A 19484-nucleotide genomic window follows, 5' to 3' on the forward strand; every position below is an offset into this window, starting at 1 on the left:
ACCTGTAAAGGGAGAAGTACAGATAGGAACTCTGATTGGTCTGTCTCCCGTGCCAGTCTTATCTTCAAAATGCCTAATCATGACCAAACACAAGGTGTCCATCAGCCATGAGTCCCCCAAACTACCCTTAGGAAGGGGGGCTCATAATCAACTAAGTCAACTTAAGTCTAACTAAGTCTCATAGTCAACTAAGTTTGGGAAACTTACTAAATCCTCCCCTTGGAGAATAACAATGTATATTAAAGCCCTGCATTAAAGAAATCAGTGTACTTTGGTCTAACCCATCACTTCCCCCATCTGATTAGGAAATCTCTTTCCCTCCAACTACTATTTTATGAAGTAGATATTCTGAAACATAATTTGAGAAATACTACTGTAGTCACCTACCTACCTCCCTTGACGGGAGATGGCTGAAAGAGAGATCTGCAAACTGGCAGAGAAAATCAACTTTCTTAGCCATAGTCAAGGGGCTGACGCCACAGAGATGATGGTGCGATTTTAGGGGACCTCTCTTTGGCTCTCAGGATCAACCACAGTGTCCTGATTCCTGCTGAATGCCCCGGTCTCACCTCATGCGGGTCAGCCCGCCTCCTCCTCACAGAGCTTCTGCAAAACGTTCCCTGGTGAGATGTTCCTCCTTTCCCTCTTTACCTACTCGAGTCGTACTTATCTTTCAGGGAAAGCCTTTCCTGAATGTCGGTCAGGATGCTCTCGTATCACCGAGTTTCATGCAGTACTTGTCATGGTTACAAGGTTCTATTTATTTACTGCCTGGTCTAAACTCTGACTGTGGAGCAGGGAAATAGATTCCCTACTTCCCAGATGGGAAAAAGAAGAGGAGGGATCTTTCCAGCCTCCTTGGACTGTCCTTACTCATTCCTGCCCATGGAGGAGCCACAATTTAGTGGCTCTCTGATTTGGGGAGAAGGGGCTGTGTGTGCTCATCTCAGGGCCTGTGGGGCACCCAGGTCTGCTCAGCCTCCATGTAAAAGGGCGGTTTGGGAAATAAGTTGAATTCAGGAAAAGACATACTAAGAGAAGCCCAACGGTTATGGATCCAAGTTCCATTCTGCAGTTTGGCTTTATGCACTAATAAAGTTGATTTTGATCTTTCCTCTGGCTGCTGTTTAATTTTCCAGTTGCTTCTACATCTGGGAAGGGAAGACAAGGGTGTGCTTGTTGGCCCCCTAGAATGCCAATGCCTTCCACTGGGCCTAACCTCCTTCAGGACAGGGATGAGGTCTCCTTTGGCTCACTATGGTAGCTCGGTGCCTGGCACATAGGAGGCACTCGGAATTTTTTTTTTTTAACAATTATTGTGGAAAATGCTTAAAATAAGCAAAATAGGGAGAATGGTCTAATGAACCCCTGCGTACTCGTCACCCAGCACCAACAATAATCACCACATGGCAATCTTGTTTCATCTACTCTTTCACCTGACTGAAGCAAATCCACTTCAGGCTTCACATATGGCAAAGGCTCAAAAAAAAATACCTATAAAACCATTATCACATACTCTATACACAATAATTTATCAGTGATAGAGGGCTAAATCAACAAACTCAGATCAGTAAAGAGTCAGAGAGGCAGTGGGTCAGAATCATCGTTGGTCCCCTGTCCCCTACTTCCCCCAGTGTATCGTACGTCGCACTCACGTGCACTCTGTTCCCCAACAAATATCCTCTTCCCTCCCACCCCAGGTGGTAGGGCCAGGCCACTCACCCGTGGGAGTGCTGCTGCGGAATGAAGAGGAGGGTGTGATGGGTGGGGTCACAGGAGGAGTAAGGCTTCCACTGCTGTGGCGTGGCGGAGTGGACACATTCCCTCGAGACACGGAGCTGGACAAGGTCAACGAGAGCTTCGGCTGAATCTTCTTCTTTAGGGACTCCTGCTCTCGGCGGGCAGCATCTGTCATGAATCTGAAGCAACAATGGAAGGTGAGTAACTGGGCCCATCTCTGGAGCACGAGGAATGATGGCAGTTTCCCCGAGTTTGACAGATGCCCCTCCTTGGGAAAGGGGGTTGTTCACAATCTCAAAAACTCGTAACAGATTCCCTTTTCCTAAGGGATGAAAGTATCTTCTAGTTCACTGTCTTCCGGTTCCTCACGGGAAGGCCCCATTACTTCCAGAAGCAAACCCTCCTTGTGGGAAACTTGTGCACATGCACTATGTCTACACCCGCAGCAGTGCCTTTGGTTAGAAGACTTCCTCTCTCTTGGAAGCTCCTCTCCTCTTTCAACTCATAGAAAGCCCACCCATTCTCAGAGTTCCCCAGCACTCCCAGGTGGAAAGGGCCTCCTTCATCTGTGGGTGGGTAGGATTTATTGTCCCTACCGCTTCACTGCTGCTTAACATATGTGGCCTCCTGAAAACGGATTCTTTTTTGTATTACTCCAGATCCTCATCTTGTTATCTGGATTTTAAAAAATTTTCCTGGCCGACTGAAGGTCTTGTCTCCCTACCCATTAGCTGAAAGGAAAGGACACAAATCCCCATAATTGCGGCTAGGACACTGCCAAGTCCATCTCAGTAAACATTGACAGAATGAAGAAATCTGCCCAAGCAGATTCAAGAAGGGAAGAGAGCAGTACAAGGAGGAAGATGACTGCTAAAGACCGGTTTATGTTGTGATTTTATTACCCGTAAAGAGAAAGGCGACTTTTCCTGGTCATTTCACTTTGGACACTTCAAAGTTATCCCTTCCACACTTCTCTTATGTTAGTAACATTCAAACTGTTCTTTTCTCACTGCGTAACAGTTCATAAATTCATGTAATACAAGATTCAAAGCAATCTATGGTGTGGTATCTCTCACCTAAAGAACAAACTTCTTTTTTGGACATCATACAATGTTTTTTTAAAAGTAGGCTCTGAGCCCAACATGGGGCTTGAACTCACGACCCTGAGATCAAGAGTCACATGTTCTAGCAACTGAGCCAGCCAAGCTGCCAGCAAACTTTTTTTTTTTTTTTTTTTTTTTGGTATTATTGGTAGGCAGGCTTTGTCAGCTGCATTTTTGAAAACCGGCAGGAAGCCTAGCGAACAGAGTGCATGAAAGCATTTAGGGAATGAAATAGGCACCCATGCCTACTGCCTTGTCCTCTGAGCATGGCCATCATTCTCCCTGTACCCAACCCCCCATCATTATGTTCCATTTTAATACAATTAATCATTAATTAATTCCATTCTACTTAAACAGGGTCTTAATGACCCAATATATTTCACATTCTGTCTAAAAAATTTCTAAGTATTTGTCTTCATTATGCTAGGAAGTTTTAGAAGTCAACAGATAGTTTCATTGCCTGGTAAAAAAAAAAACAGCCAACCAAATATCCAATGAAACAATATTACAGTATTGTTACAGTGTCTTAAAATGTCTACTTTTATACTTGGAACATGGATGGCACATTTCTTGAATGGTGCCTGCAATACAATCTAGATATATAATAATTCAGATTTTTATGAAGGGCTGAATGATAATAAAGTTACATGCTTTGCCTTGAGTTCTTAGGTTTTGTGTTAGAAGGTGGAGAAGCGGGACGCCTGGGTGGCTCAGAGGGTTGGGCCTCTGCCTTCGGCTCAGGTCATGATCTCAGGGTCCTGGGATCAGGTCCCACGTCGGGCTCTCTGCTCGGTGGGGAGCCTGCTTCCTCCTCCACCTCTCTCTGCCTGCTGCTCTGCCTACTTGTGATCTCTCTCTGTCCATGAATAAATAAAAATCTTTAAAAAAAAAAAAAAGGTGGAGAAGGTTTAAAAAGAAAGGAATGATGCCGCAAAACAGAATTGTTTGCACCTGGTAGCTAGGTACTCATTTACTTTCAGGTGCAAAGTTGGCTCTACTCTTTTTTTTTTTTCCCTTTAAGATTTTATTTATTTATTTGACAGAGAGAGAGAGATCACAAGTAGGCAGAGAGAGAGGCAGAGAGAGAGGAAGGGAAGCAGGCTCCCTGCCTAGTAGAGAGCCCAATGTGGGGCTCGATCCCAGGACCCTGGGATCATGACCTGAGCCGAAGGCAGAGGCTTTAACCCACTGAGCCACCCAGGTGCCCCTGGCTCTACTCTTCTTAAAACTGCTTTCCACCACCACCCCCATGCCCCCCAAAATTCTACTCAAAATATGGACTCTAAGAGAAAAGCAAAGAACTAGTCCTTTCTTCTATTATTCGAAGTAGACTTACTAACTAGCACAGTGCCAACCTTCTCCAACTGTGGTACATATGTGGGGAGTGGGCAAAAACACAGGGTAGACATAATGCCTCTTCAAGAAAGACCAATGGTTCTCAACGTAGGTAATTCAAGTCAGTTGTTTGTTTTGTTGTGTTTTTAAAGCAAGGGAGTTGCATGCTCTACTGACCAAGCCAGCCAGGCATCCCCCACATCAGTTTTTTAAACGGTTTAAAAAAAAAAAAAAAAAAAAAAAAAAAAGCAGATACCCTATGGAGTAGAACACAAAACGTGTATCTTGCACCTTAGTGAGAGTACAGGGCTTGGAGCCAGGCAGACGGGGGGCTCCGGCCCTGCTCATGTTACTATGTGACTGGAGGCAAGTTTGATAAACCTCTCAAAACCTCAGCTTTCTTCTCCCTAAAATGGGACTAATGACTGCAGGCAAAGGGTCAATAGACATCCTTTCCCTTTCTGCTGGAGAATCTGATCTTTGGTTAAGCTCAGGTAATCTGCTAAGAGGGTATGTCAGCTACACTAATAGTCAACACTCCCTATGATCCCACCGACCCCTGACTGGTCCTGGACTGCGAAGAGTGAGAGACCATTTATACACGGCGGACGGGGAGTCAGAGCCTGGGCTTCCCAAAGAGTGTGGTGATCTTGTACCTTGGCACGTCCCAGGCAGGGAGCCGAGGAGCGTGCCCATGGATTGCGCCCGTGCAGTGTCACAGGACCTCTGATGCCTCGTCTGCCGGGGCAGCCCTCACCTTTGCCTGCGGGGCATCTTGTCTACCTTGTACCGGTGAGGACTTGGCATATGGCCAGATGCTGCCCCGCTGGCAAGCTGTGGCTCTGCCCACTATTCCTCTGACGAGACCCAGTCCACCGCGGCTTCCAGTCATCCCATGAGTCTGAATGTTGGTGATAGAGGAAAACCACCCACTAACGGACAGGATAGTGCTGACCTCAGAGGACGGTTTTAAGGATTAAATGAGGTAGTTGTGTCTGTCATAAAGGAAGTGGCTCAACATGGAAGCTGTTATCATTATATAAACCTTTATAATATGGTTTTATCTATACATCCTGTCTACCTCACCTAACTCCAAGTTTCTTGGGGACTCACTGCATGTTTATAGCTTGGAAAGCTGCAGGATTGTGCCTCATCTATAGAACAGACAGTGGCTTGGCCAACTGGGAATCAGCCCGGGGGCGGGGGCAAACAGTGCCAGTTGGAAACCCTTGTCAAAAGAGGGTGGTAGGAGAGGAGGGAGACAGGCGTGGGGCAGGAGGGCAGGCTTCTCTGTGGCTTCTCCCACCCCAATGAAACAGTATCAATAGCTCATGTCCTTTACTGTAAAATACTCTCCTACAGCTCAGATATAAAACAACACCCATAAAAAACCACAACAACATGCCCACACATCCCCCACCTTCACCCCGACAGGAGTGTGGTCAGCTACAGACAGCAATCTATTTTTGGCTTATATCTGCTAAGTGCTTTCTAGAAGTGAGAACGAGACATCATGTTAAAAGCATTAAACATGAAACTCATAAAGCACTTCTGCCAACCTTCCTCTCCACGTACCCTCCCTCCTCCTCTCTTGGATTGCCAGTTGTGAACTTGCTCGCAGCTTGACTCGTAAATCATGGCAACCCTGCCACACCAACATACACAGCTGCATGATTAATTCCCAGGGAAACACATACACACACACACACACACACACACACACACACACACACGGGTACATGCCTCAGGTGCTGTGGTTATAATTCACCAGCTTCTTCTCACTGGCAATACTGCCTGGTTCCTCTTCCTCTTCCACTTACCAACCATGACTCTACCTATTTTTTGAGACCTATTAAATCCCAAATACCAGCATTTTAAAGTAATGTCCCACCAATACACTCTTTGTCAAAAGATGGGCAGATTCCCAAAGGCAAGGCATCCCTCGGGTAGACAAGTTTATAAAAGAGCCTGATGAGGCAGAGAAAGGCCATGAGTGCAGCCGGGAGTGGGGGACCCTCATAGTTTGGCTTTGACCAGAAAGGCAGGTCAATCTACCTCCCACCTTCGAAGGCAGCTGCCCTGTGACACATCCTTGAAGGACCACAGCCCAGATCCTTCCAGTGTCCTTTCAGAACTGTCCCCCTGTATTCCCACGGCTGAGAGGAAGGTCAGGCTTGGGAAGCCACATCGCCCCGTGATCTGAGTTTTTCTTGATGGGTTTTGACATGATGGGTCATCTTTTTTGAAGCCTTCAGTAACAGGATCCAACCTGGGGGCTTTAGAGCTGGAAGAAACCCAGGTAAGAAGACCATCTAGTCTAAGCCCCTCATGGTTCACATTAACTGGGAACTGAGGTCGAGTGGCCTGTGCAAGGTCACTTTGCTGGTGAAGGGCAGAGGTGGCAGGAGAGAATTTCAGCCTCAGGGCTGATTCCAATGCTCCATGCTCTGCCATGCTGCCATGGGCATGTCAAAGAACTCGGAGCTCTCTTCCTCTTGCTCCAGACTCCTGGTCTTGAAGGTCGAAAGGGCTTAAAGGAACCAGAGCTTAGGGCCTCGAGAAATGTACAGGGAATCCCTCCGGGGGTTTAGATGTTAGAAGTGGGGTGGGTTGGGAGACAGGAGGCCTCATTCTCTCCATGTTGGCCAAGTTCTGCTGTGTGGGGCTGCTTGACTCCTGGGGGGCCCTGGCTTTGTAGCCTCATGGGACTGTGACGTGGAGAAGCCTGGCTGTGCCTGCCTCCCTGAATTCTTTCTGCTTTGCAACAGGAACCTGTCTAATGTTACAGTAGTGTGCTGCTGTGGGTTTATACTGGCTTGTGAGAGCTGATCATTAAATTTTCAGGGACTCTTGTGAGTCAGGTGTTAAGCATACCAATTATTAAAAATTAAATTATGTGAATTTATAATTAAACAAGTATGTTTTTTAAAAGGTAATATGCAAAGCTTATCAATTCTTATTTTATCCTACTTTACTATTATTATTTATGTTTTGGGGGTTATTTACATTAATATCCTATCTGTTTGCTATCCCTGTCATATAATGGTGTGCTGTTTATTCACATTTTCCCAACTCTGGTCAATGACATCATGGTGCTAGCTTGAAGCTGTCTGCAGTGGGTATTTATACCACGGAAATTGGCAAATATTACTAATCAGGGCTTTTTTTCTCTCCCTAAGTCAGTTATTCAATATTTATCAGAATACCTTATAGTTAATAATATTGTTATTATTATCTTAATGTAGAAAGAGCATTTGAACCAGACTACTTGCCTATTAACACAGCCAATCAGGGAAGGGATAAAGAATATATAAGAAAGTCTTCTTTTCCTTTTAAAAATTATAAAAACCCATCTCATTGAAATACACTTATGTAAACACTTTTATGGGCTTGTGGCTCGTGTTTAAAAACATCTTTTCAAGTTGTGGAATGTACACGTATACACACACAGACACACAGACACACACACACACACAAATGAGTACACATTTACATGTGCCGTTTAAAGAATAAAATAACAGTCTACAGCCTCACCAACTTATGAAAAAAATATTACCGGAAGTTTTGGAGTTTCCAGTTACAGGTATGGTTGATTTTTCAGGGTATTTTCCTTCGAGTACTGCCTTTCTACACATAGAGAAAACTGAGTATTTCTTAGGGGAAAAAAAGAGTCACCTGAGAGTTCTTTCACTGTTGACTAACAGCCTGGAAATCTGTGGTCAGGCAGAACCCTGTTTTCATTTTGAAACTGAAACTGCCACAGGATTAATTTTAACTTTCCTACAAATCAGAAATGCCCAAGTTACTTTAATTTAATATGGTCATTTGTAGTAATATTTGTTATTGCTTGGGGAAGTACATATTCCTTAAGTAAATTTTCAAGACTCCGTTATAAATCTTTTAAACCCTTAGACCACAATGTTCATTCAGTCCGACATGTTAAATGTGGAAACATGAATATAACACCACAGGGGGAAAATGTCAAACTGCTGGTCCAGGGAGACCAGTTTCAACCACAAACTCAGGAAATTTACAGATTTCACTGGAACCTGGGCAGAAACCCCACTGCCACCTACTCTACGGCCAAACACCTGAGCCTAAGTGTCCTGCTGGGGAAAAAACCACATGGCTTTCCCTGGCTCTGGAGAACTCAGGCATGGAAGTGACCACTCAAAACGTGGGTCTCTCTCGGAGAAACTTGAAAAGAATCCAAACTACAAGATGCGTGGTGTGGTTTGGTTGTTGTTATAAGACTCTGGAGAGGGTGTGTGGTCCAGAGGCCTGAGCTGTGCGTTGGGAGGCTCGTTCTGGGGCCAAGAAGCCGGTGGCCTCCGGAAGTCCCAAAGCTCTCTGTACTGGCCTTGGTTTGTCTACTTGTTAAAATGGAAGTGTTCTGGTTTTAAAGATATATGTAATATAGCACACTTAAGTTCCTTCCCACCAGGCCCAGCAGTCAATGATTTCAGAAACAGCATTGTGCAGTATTTTCCAAACTTTTTTTTTTTTTTTTTTTTTAAAAACCTCGACCCATATTAGTGTATATCATATTGGGAGCCTGGACACTTTGTATAATTAGGTCTGCAATCTGCAATTATGAAATATCCAAAGCTCCGAAAACTGGAAAACGTTTTATAAGTTTGGCAGCAGAATTCATTGGGAGACAAACCCTGAATTGAACTGCTTAAAGGCTACTTATACAATTTATTGTATTTAGTGTGAATATTCACATGCCTCACTACACAAATATTAATGTGGTTGATTTCAGGGGCTGCCCTGGACCCTGCAGGGAGCATTATGTAATATGCAGCATTTGCACCATATTATCTTTCTGAAATCAGAAAAATTATAAAACATACCTGGACACGAAGAATTTTTATGTAATTTGCCTAGAACAAAAATTTCATGAAACAATTCTTCCTACATGTGATACACTTTGGTATCTTTCTATTTCATTTTAACGAAACACGCTTGTCACTGATTTCTTGACCTACTAACGGGGTCAGAGCCTGAGTCTGAAAATATGAGTGTAGCAGTTAAGATGGTGGTGGGCTTTGGAGGAAGACCATTTAGATTGTAATCTCTGCTCTATGCACTCCAGCTGTGAGACCTTGGGCCAGTTACCTCTCTGTGCCTCAAGTTCTCTCTCTCTGGAAAGACAGTAACAGGTCCTGTCCTACAGAGTCGTTGTGAAGATTGAGTTAATGCATGTAAAGCACTTGGAACAGGGCCTGGCACGTTGACCTTGATAGATGTCAGGTTCCTGGTACATGATGGATATGAATGAAACTGTTCTGAAAATCCCAATTCCCAAATCTTTCACCTCTGACACCTATGTCAGCAATTGGTTATTTCTGAGCTGAATTACTGAGTAAAACAGTAAGTACTTGCCATCATTAATTCTGGTTCAGAAAGCAAAGAGCCGCCCTGAATCTGCTCACATTGATTACCCTAGTGCTACGATCCCAGGAACACTGGAGAAAGTAGTTTCAGTAGCTAGAATACAAACAGAAGGTCCCTCTCCTGAGGGACAACAGGCTTGGGGGAAAGGGTGCTATCTGTAAACCCCCATACTTCTTTACTTCTCTGAGAAGAATCAAACCAAAGAAGGTCCTTCTAGCAGGACAAACAACAGGAGACCATCCACACAGCTAGCCGACAGAAAGACGTCTTCCTAGGAAGTTTAAGCCTGCCCTCGCCTTTGGAGATTCATAAAGCCGCACAGGGCTCTGACTGGTCCACACCCAGCCCCCTGTACAAAGAGCCACATCTAGCTACTTCATTGGAAGTCCAAAGCTTTGTTCTACTTTCTCAATGGCCCTTTGGGCATTGCCATCTTTTAGGGAAGATGAGTCTGAAACCCACAAAGCCTCTGAGGAAAGCTGCAGGGAGCTGGCAGGTAGACCACGAGGTTCCAAGCACTTCCAAATTTGGTAACTCACGGCTCCGGACAAAGGGATTTCTGACCCAGCAAGGACACAATCGATCTTTCCAGTGGAGAGTCCAAACTGTACCTCGCCAATTTTTCTTTTGTCTGCTACTACATGCACTCCAGGACAAAGATGCACAGAAAGCCAGTAAGGAAGTAAAACCACCCACAGGACATTAGAATATAGGTCGTGGGAAATGACCATGGGGATGATGGGTCCGTTTTGGCACGTGACTGTGTATGGCCCGCATGTCAGCAGATCTGATTGCTGCTCTAGGTCACCACGTAATGACCTTTCAGAACACACACTGCTAATAAACTCACGGGGAAGGTCTTCACATTTCAGCAGCAACTTCAAGCCGCAACGCAGCTGAAGGAGTATTTGGTTTAAGCAGCTGGCCAGTGAAACATAACCTGTGAGCAACAAGTGGAGTACTGGCTTGTCCACGCCTCTTTAGTAACAGGGGGGCCTTTTCTGGTGACCACTGGGAACTTAATAAATAAATGTGGTTCTGTTCAGCAGACGAAAGTAGACAAAATTTAGACTCCCGAGTAATGCTGATTTCAGGAGGTTTTTAATCATGTTTTGAATAAGCGTACGTTTTCACTTCTCATCCCAGAGCTATTTTTGACTTCACAATCTGGGGCCAATGGGGTGGATTTTGAAGCTTCATAAAGATTTCTGCAATGTCACCAGAACTCTGAGCCTCTTTTAACATGCCGCTATGAAAGATTTAATGCTAAATAATAAAACTGAAAGCAGCACCAGGAAAAAACCCACACCATCTGATCAGACCAGTGTGGCACCTAACTTGTGAGTGAGGGTTTTCTGGCATATGAGTGTCATCTGATATTCACATGGGCTGTGGGCATAATTTGTGAAGTACACAGCCAATGAATCAGATTTTATTCCTGGGTACAAACCAAGCTGACAGATTTATTGCATTAAGTAAGACTTTTCTCTCTTTTCCCCTTTAAGTTTATATATGACACATACAGAATATTGATCTTGGACTCTGAGATGTTTCCATTTAATCTGCACAAAATAAACTAACATCGAGGGCAAGCCACTTTCCTATTAGATTTTGTAGCTCATTTTTCTTGTAAATTTTTATTTCATTTTTGGGGCCAGCAAGAAGGAAAAAGAAAGGGGAGTAAGAGGGAAAAAAAAAAAAAGCCAATAGGTGATTTTAAAAAATTCTACTCTCGGGGCACCTGGATGACTCAGTTGGAAAAGCATAAGACTCTTGATCTCAGGGTCATGAGTTTGAGCCCCACAGCGGGTGTAGAGATTATTTACTTATAAATAAAGAAACAAATCTTAGCAATCATATATCCTTTCTTTTTTTTTTTTTTTTTCCTCTTAAGGCAGCTACCATTAATTTATATTTTCTTTTTTTTTAATATTTTATTTATTTATTTGACAGACAGAGATCACAAGTAGGCAGAGAGGCAGGCAGAGAGAGAGGAGGAAGCAGGCTCTCCACTGAGCAGAGAGCCCAATGCGGGGCTTGATCCCAGGACCCTGGGATCATGACCTGAGCTGAAGGCAGAGACTTAACCCACTGAGCCACCCAGGCGCCCCTAATTTATATTTTCTATGGCATCTAGCCTGGGTATTCTAAGCCTTCCAAAAATATTTATTTAATAACTAACATTGCTTTGCCAACTTTTATATTGCTTTATCTACCTACCATCTACTATCACCAGCCTCTCATTGAAAAGAAAAAGCCATTTAACATAAAACAGGAGGATATAATCTTAAATAAGACAATCCTTTCTTGAGAAAGATTGCTCTTTATTCTGCAACTGTGATAAAAATAAACACAGGAATAAATTTACTTAAAAATTTTTGAGATGCAGGGATGCCTGGGTGGCTCAGTCGGTTAAGCATCTGCTTTTGGCTCAGGTCATGATCCCAGAGGCCTGGGACCAAGTCCCATATTGGACTCCTTGCTCAGCAGGGAGTCTGCTTCTCCTTCTCCCTCTACCGAACACTCCCCCCTGCTTGTGCTCTCCCTTTCTCTGACAAATAATAAAATCGTTTAAAATATTTTTTTTGAGATGCAGAAAAATTACAATATTAAATGTAATTTTACCATTTTATAATTAGGTCATCTGTATATGGTAATACAGTTTACAATATGTGGTTTATAATTATTCTCTAGATACAAGTTATTAATAATCTACCTTTATTGTCTATCACTGCCATCGCTAAAAATTCTGTTTCAAGGAATGCTGACCAAATGAAACTCCTACACGTGGGAGGAATCCTAGGCAATCCTATGCTGAATGAAATGAAAGATGCCAAATATAAGCATACCCAAACCCAGGAGCTTCTCTAAGAGCTGGGAGCAAGGTGGAAAGAGCTGAGTGTCCTCCTATGGCAGGGCACCCAGGGGTGGGGGGAGGGGGGCCGTGGTGTGGGGGAGGCTCCCTGATCCTGGCCCTGCACGTCCTTGACAACTTGGTGACTGTACACCACTGGAAACGTCCTATGAACAGCATCATTCAAGGACTAGCAGCTGTTCTGTGAATGGTACTTAGAAGTTCCTTTTTTTTTTTTTTTTTTTTAAGCCAATCATCTCTTCTGGAATTTTAGTACTCAAATGAAATTCATGTACTGAAGCCAAGTAACTGTAATAATGCACAAAATCCCACTCCCGCACACCATTACTCTGTGCATTCCCAATAAATATTGGGTTTTTTCTAACAACTAAGGAGTAATAAAGTCAATCTATCTTAATGAGAGCTCTGGTTCTGGTTCCAGCAACCACTATTTTAAGCCACAGGTCAGCATAAATTATCAGTGAAGCAATTAATTTTGATTTACTTTAGCCTGAATAGAGTAAACCGTGGTCTTTTTCATCATCAGTGCCAAGAATAAAAACCACTTCTGAAAACTACATGCACAAATCTTTGGTTTGGAGGCCAAATGGAATATCCCTTTCTTGGCAGCATCTCTCCATCACCCTTTCCGTCCCTCTTCCACGTTCATCCAACAGGGAAAAACTATGGCTGTTTCTTACACATGGTTTTCATCGCTAATTTGACATCTGTGTCAAAACCAATGAACAAAACAAAGAAGTTGCATTTTGTGAGGTTTTGTGTTACAAAACTACAAATAGCTTGAGTTTTTTTGTTTTGCCTCTTCTGGTAGTAAATTAAATGAGTTATTTGAGATTTCCATGTAAACTGCTAATGAGATGATACGTAACTCTCCCCATAAGGAGAGAGAGGTTTAAAAACTAAAGGGGCACCTGGGTGGCTCAGTGGGTTAAAGCCTCTGCCTTCAGCTCGGGTCATGATCTCAGGGTCCTGGGATTGAGCCCCGCATCAGGCTCTCTGCTCAGTGCCTGCTTCCTCCACTCTCCCTCTCTGCCTGCCTCTCTGCCTACTTGTGATCTCTGTCAAATAAATAAATAAAATCTTTAAAAAAAAAAAAAAAAACTAAAGTAAAAAACTGGGTAGAGGGATTCTGGAGTTTTAGTTCCAACATCACTAATGATTGTGAACACAACCTAGTGGTTGAAAGTCCAGGCTCTGGAGGCAGACTCTTAATCTGCCAGGTATTTGAACTTGAGCAAAATATGTACCCTCTCTAGCCCTGGGATCCTAATTCATAAAACAGAGGTAACTCTCAACACCTACCTCATCCGGGTTACTGTCAGGATCTCATTAGATAAATGTATGGAAAGCAGCTGGCCCAACAGAATACTCAACATGTCTCAGGAGGCCACCAAGAGTCTTGGTATTTCCATGAGTGTAAGCCTTATGTACCTGACTCACCCAGGAACTATTAGAAACTGTTCCTAGAACTAACACTCATCCAACTGGATAATCCCTACAGAAGAGGACATCTTGCGGGGGTGGGTGGGTGGGAAGGGATGCAATCCATAGATGGGCTTAGATAGATATGTTAAGTCTAGGATCAAAAGCCTCCATTTCTAAAGAGAAGTCCTTCTCTGATGCTGCCATGAACTTCTACTTAGGTGAGCTCTTCTAACCAGGTGACAGCTGACATTTAGCTGAGAACAAGGGACTCCAAAGGAATCCAGCGCCAGGAGATGGAGTGCCCTAGAGGGCTCTTGTTAATGAAATGCCGGGTTGAGAAAGGGGAGGAGATGTCAGGGACTGTAGAGGACTCTCAATGTCAGAGGACAGCTCAAATAGGCAGAATTTGATTATGCCAGGGATGGCACGTTCCGTTCCTCTGGTGCCATTTAGAACCCACTCTGCCCATGAGAGCCATCATTGATTGATCAGAGCACTCTTGCTTATGCTGCTTGTGCATTCCGCCTTAACTTCTCCATCACCACGCCTGATGTGGTCACTATCCACTGATTAAGGTTAATGCGTAAAATGAAGGTGACTCTTGATCGCAGGGTGCAACTCTGAGCCCCACATCGGGTATAGAAATTACTTAAATAAAACGTAAAAAAAAAACTGATAGAAAGCTACATCCAAGACAAGAGCTGTCTCCAAAGTAAGGCAAGCATGTTAAGCACACACTCAGATAACCGCATGTATTCTTGAATACAACTGTAAGGCCAACTGCTCACTGAAATTTATTTTTGTATGTACGTGACTCACTTACATACAGAGTAACTGTCAGTGGATTAGCACTGTTGGGAACAGAGAGGAGTCAATAGCTATTTTTCTTAAAAGGATTAATCCATTTAGGCAGTGGAATCATTTTGGGGGCAAAGTTATGTACATGGGCTGTCCTTCACAATGTATACATCTGCGGGCATCACAGACTTATAGACCTCAAGATCTGTGGGCCCCGGGGGCTGATCTTTTTCATAGTGATTTGTTTTTGTTTTTTAATATTTTATTCATTTGAGAGTAAGAGAGTGCATGAGAAGAGTGGAAAATTGGGTAGGAGAGGGAGAAGCAGGGAGCCCCATGTGGGGCTCAATCCCAAGACCCTGAGATCATGACCTGAGCTGATGGCAGATGCTTAACCCACTGAGCCACCGAGGAGCCCCTATGTGTTTTCCTTTTGTTGCAAGAACTCAGTTAAGCTACTTCGGGACTAGAGCTTGATTTTCCCTGGTTTTCAGGAGGCAGCTGTTCTTCAGATAAGCACACGCAACAGGGGACTGAACTATTTTTTAAAAAATCAAAGATAACGTACACATCCTCCTGCTTGCGCGAACTCAATGAGTTCGTGAATGCTCAAGATACTCGGTGAACTACAGGCTGTGTGTAAACACTGCGACTGGAGAAGATGGGGGGTGACGAAGGCGATTAACATACTTTTAATCAGAGATAATTTCAAAAGCAGGCAAAACTAGAAATTAGTAGGATGAACCGTCTCGTTATTGGTATTTTGCCATCTGGTTTAAGCTTTCTCCCTGCCTACTCCCTCTTCAGCCCATGATTATTAACCAGTCATATAATCCTATCCCGTGTTTACATAACCACTGGAAAAATATATAGGGATTTAAAAAAGAAAACAGAAAAAAAAAAAACAGAAGAGAAGAGGGAAAAAGGGAGAAAAAAGAATTTTCAACATATTTTTTGGAAAATACCTCATGGAAGATTCAGAATCGAGTAAGACAACAGCGTAATTGCAGGGTCTGTCTCTCCCTCACCACCCCCAAACTATTTAGCTTGCAAAGCCTGAGCACTGTTATACAGAGCACATACTACTGAATGACATAATGAAGGTTTGGTAGTTTGGAAGGTCTGAGCCAATGGTTCCTAACTCCTTCAGCCATGGGGACCCCATCGGAGAGTCAGTTGGTGTGCTTTGACTATCATAATGGCATTTCTAGTGTCCCTTAGATTGTGTGTGTGTGTGTGTGTATGCATGCATGTGAAAGGGGAAGAATAATACAGAACTAGTATTCAGGATTGCTTTGACATGAATTCGTATTTTACAAGATCCCCTAGGCACCTTTCTTCTATAAGTCCTACCCCAAATGGGGAATTTACAGGTTATTTGGGGGAAAAAAATTCAGGTGTATTTGTGTATGTGTGTGTTTAAAATTTTCAAGAATGCCTTGTATTTCACTGCTAATGAAGTGTTTCTTGGAGGGGGCCTCCAGCCCTTCTGGCTTTCAATGAACAGCCTTCATTTGCATGCACTAACCCTTAGCATCAGCTGGTTCCCAGAAATACATGTGTCCCCACAATCCTGTTGATCCTGCTGGTTTATTTCACAAACCTTTTCTCCACAAAGAGACAGGCCCCCATTTTAAGCAGGCCAACCTGATTATCCCAAATCCCTAATTAGTGTAATTAAAGCTTTAATGGATTGCAGCCAGGATATAAACCATGCAAACCCCCCTTTTTAAAAACTTGTTGGGTGTGCAGGTCTGGTCCATGCCAGAGGGCTTCCTGTTGAGGTGCTGAGGGCCCTGCTCTCCCGGAAGGTCCCGAGCACCGCTGTACCCAACACCCTGGCCATTTCTGATGCTCAGGGAGCCTCTCTGTCAGGTTCACACATGCAAACCAAGTCGACCCCCCCACCCCACAGTGTCTACCAAAAGCAATGGGCATTTTCATTAAGGAGACACCTCTCAAGCCTCCTACAGGTACTAGTCTCCTGGGGATTTTTCTCCTGTCATTATGCCCTGAAAAACAAAGCCAATGTCCAAACTAGAATATTCCAAGCAACTTAGGAGAATCTTGTTAGATCCTGTAGAGCACTCCTGTATTAACTCAACTGCACAGAAACACTCAGAACTTTTCCAATAACCAAGGCCTGCAGCTTAAACCCATGGCTTTTGTTGTTGTTGCTTTTTTTTTTTTAAGGTGTTTCCTGCAATGTGTAAACTGACCCATTCTTCTTCTTCTTTTTTTTTTTTTTTTAAAGATTTTATTTATTTGACAGACAGAGATCACAAGTGGGTGGAGAGGCAGGCAGAGAGAGAGAGAGAGGAGGAAGCAGGCTCCCTGCAGAGCAGAGAGCCCAACGTGGGACTCGATCCCAGGACCCTGAGATCATGACCTGAGCTGAAGGCAGAGGCTTAACCACTGAGCCACCCAGGTGCCCTAAACTGACCCATTCTTAAAATGGCCCTGGTGAGTGTTCACTTTATCTAAGCTCTAGACGGATATTTGGAAATTAATATTAGAGAAGGGTAAGGAGAAAAGGATCTATGATTCAAAAAAAGCCTTTTTGCGTATATTACACTAGCTGCCCCGTAACTATTACCTTCTTGAATCTTCACTACAAACTTGTCAGTGGTTATTATCAGTTTTTCTTTTCTATTCTTCTTCTTTTTTTTTAATCAGTCTTTCTTTTCTTTTCTACCTTTCCTTCATTTCCGTCCTTCTTTTTTTTTCCCTAAGCAATCTCTACACCCAATGCGAGGCTTGAACTCACGATCCCAAGATCAAGAGCCACATGCTCGGGGCGCCTGGGTGGCTCAGTGGGTTAAGCCGCTGCCTTCAGCTCAGGTCATGATCTCAGGGTCCTGGGATCGAGCCCCGCATCGGGCTCTCTGCTCAGCGGGGAGCCTGCTTCTTCTTCTCTCTCTGCCTGCCTCTCTGCCTGCTTGTGATCTCTATCAAATAAATAAATAAAATCTTTTAAAAAAAAAAAGAGTCACATGCTCTATCAACTGAGCCACGCAGGCACCCCTCTCAGTCCCCTTTTACAGATGACAAAGTTGAGCCTCTGAGACATTAGGTAGTTTGCTCAAGGACCCACAGCTAATAAAATGCCATGGAAAAGATACAAACAAAAATATTAAAGATATGATGTCCAATCCAATAGCCATTAGCCAAGTGGAGCTACTGAACACTTGAATGGGCCTAGTCAAACTGAGCAACTATATTTCTAATTTAACTTAATTTTTTAAAAAAAACTATGTATATTAGAGAGAGCACCAGTGGGGAAGTCTGGGGGAGGCAGAAGGAGAGGAAGAGACAAGACGACTCCATCCCAGGACCCTAAGATCATGACCTGAGCCCAGATCAGTCACTTATGGACTGAGTCATCCAGATGCCTCTTTAAATTTAATTTAAATCTAAAGAGCCACATGTGGCTAGTGGCTACTGTACTGGATAGCATTGAGAACATTCTCATCATCACAGGAAGTTCTACTGGACAGTGGGCAGCTAATGAGTACCGTTCAGTTCTGGATATGCTAGATTTGAAATGGTGGTGGGGCCTCCAAGGGGTATAAACAGAGAGCTCAGCGATCTAGATCAGGAGTCACCACTCAGAGGAGGAAAGCTGGAGAGTATGTAGGGAGAGGAGGGACCAAGAAACTGGAAATGTGGGAAAGGCCCACATTTTAGACAGGAGGAAGAGGAGCCCCCAGAGTTACTTTTTTCAGGCTTGATAATTTCTCCTTTGATAATTTGAAATTTGGGGAACAAATACATTAAGATTGAAGATCTGGGTTTTTTTTTTTTTAATGAATTCTACTGTTTTGTGCAAAAATGGCCTCCATTCGAAAGGCATGGTATTCACCCTTTCTCGCTCAGAGCCGGCAACACTATATTTAGTAGGACATTAGCACAGGATGCCGTATAACGTGGTTTTGATGCAACGTGCAGGAAGTGGTTTAAACTCAATTTCAAAATGTACCCAAACCTCCTTAAATAAGGAGAGCCCCAGAACTTGCTGAAATAAAACCTCTGACTTAGGGCCCTGCTGTGAAGGGTACTTTACAACGGTTTTTGCTTAACCCCCACCCCCTTTCAGTTGCCTGGGGGATTCTTCATGAAGTTATCTGATCCTGTATTTCTTACTGTGTAACCAAAGTCACTCAGAGAAAAAGCCTAATCTTTTTCCTTATTGGGAGTGAAAAGAGGGCTCATGAAACCTCAACGGTAAGGAATTTTTGTTCGGTTCATCTGGGTGGTGAGAAAAGATCTGAGAGGGTGAGAAAAATCTTGGGCCAGTTTACCCTATGCTTTTCATCCTATGGAATAGTTGAGTCTAGAACTCCCACTGAACTTCAAAAGGGAATTTGTCACCCACCTCCCCACCTCCTCATCCCATTGTGGAGGTGGGTGATGCATAGGGAGGAAGGAGGGGTAGGTGAGAAAGGTATTAGCAAGGTGATAAAAGAGCCTGCTAACATATAGGTTAGAGTTAAAACAAAAACCTTGAAATTCCGAGTTCTGAAAAGCCCATTAAAACATTTCCTACTTTTTTCCTATATAATTTACAACAGGGCTTTGGTGAGTACTCGAAGTGCACAATACAGAATCAGAGAGAGGAACGGTGGGAGTTAAAATGTGTGAAGTGTGCAAACAGAAGGCTGGTGTTGCCTTTAATACCGGGAAAGCCTGGAGGATGCCAAAATTAAGCTCCCATCCTTCCCCTCCCCCCCCCCCCCCCCCGCACTGTAGCAGAAAGTGTTCACAATGGTGGTGCTGAATTTACATACAGCAGGTTTTTGCCCCATTTG

At 43.7% G+C, this 19484-nt stretch overlaps 1 protein-coding gene across 2 annotated transcripts in view; it reads right to left on the reverse strand.

Moving 5' to 3' along the window:
- Positions 1-19484, reverse strand: part of LOC111147242 (juxtaposed with another zinc finger protein 1) — a 318779-nt gene that overhangs the window by 39741 nt on the left and 259554 nt on the right. For both annotated transcript variants that reach the window (XM_022503166.1, XM_022503167.1), the window contains exon 3: positions 1723-1919. In XM_022503166.1, the coding sequence (XP_022358874.1) occupies positions 1723-1919 (197 nt within the window). The remainder of the gene's footprint in view (positions 1-1722; positions 1920-19484) is intronic.

This window comes from Enhydra lutris, unplaced genomic scaffold, assembly GCF_002288905.1.
Source record: "Enhydra lutris kenyoni isolate GAN:26980312 unplaced genomic scaffold, ASM228890v2 scaffoldscaffold16, whole genome shotgun sequence".
Lineage (NCBI taxonomy): Eukaryota > Metazoa > Chordata > Mammalia > Carnivora > Mustelidae > Enhydra > Enhydra lutris.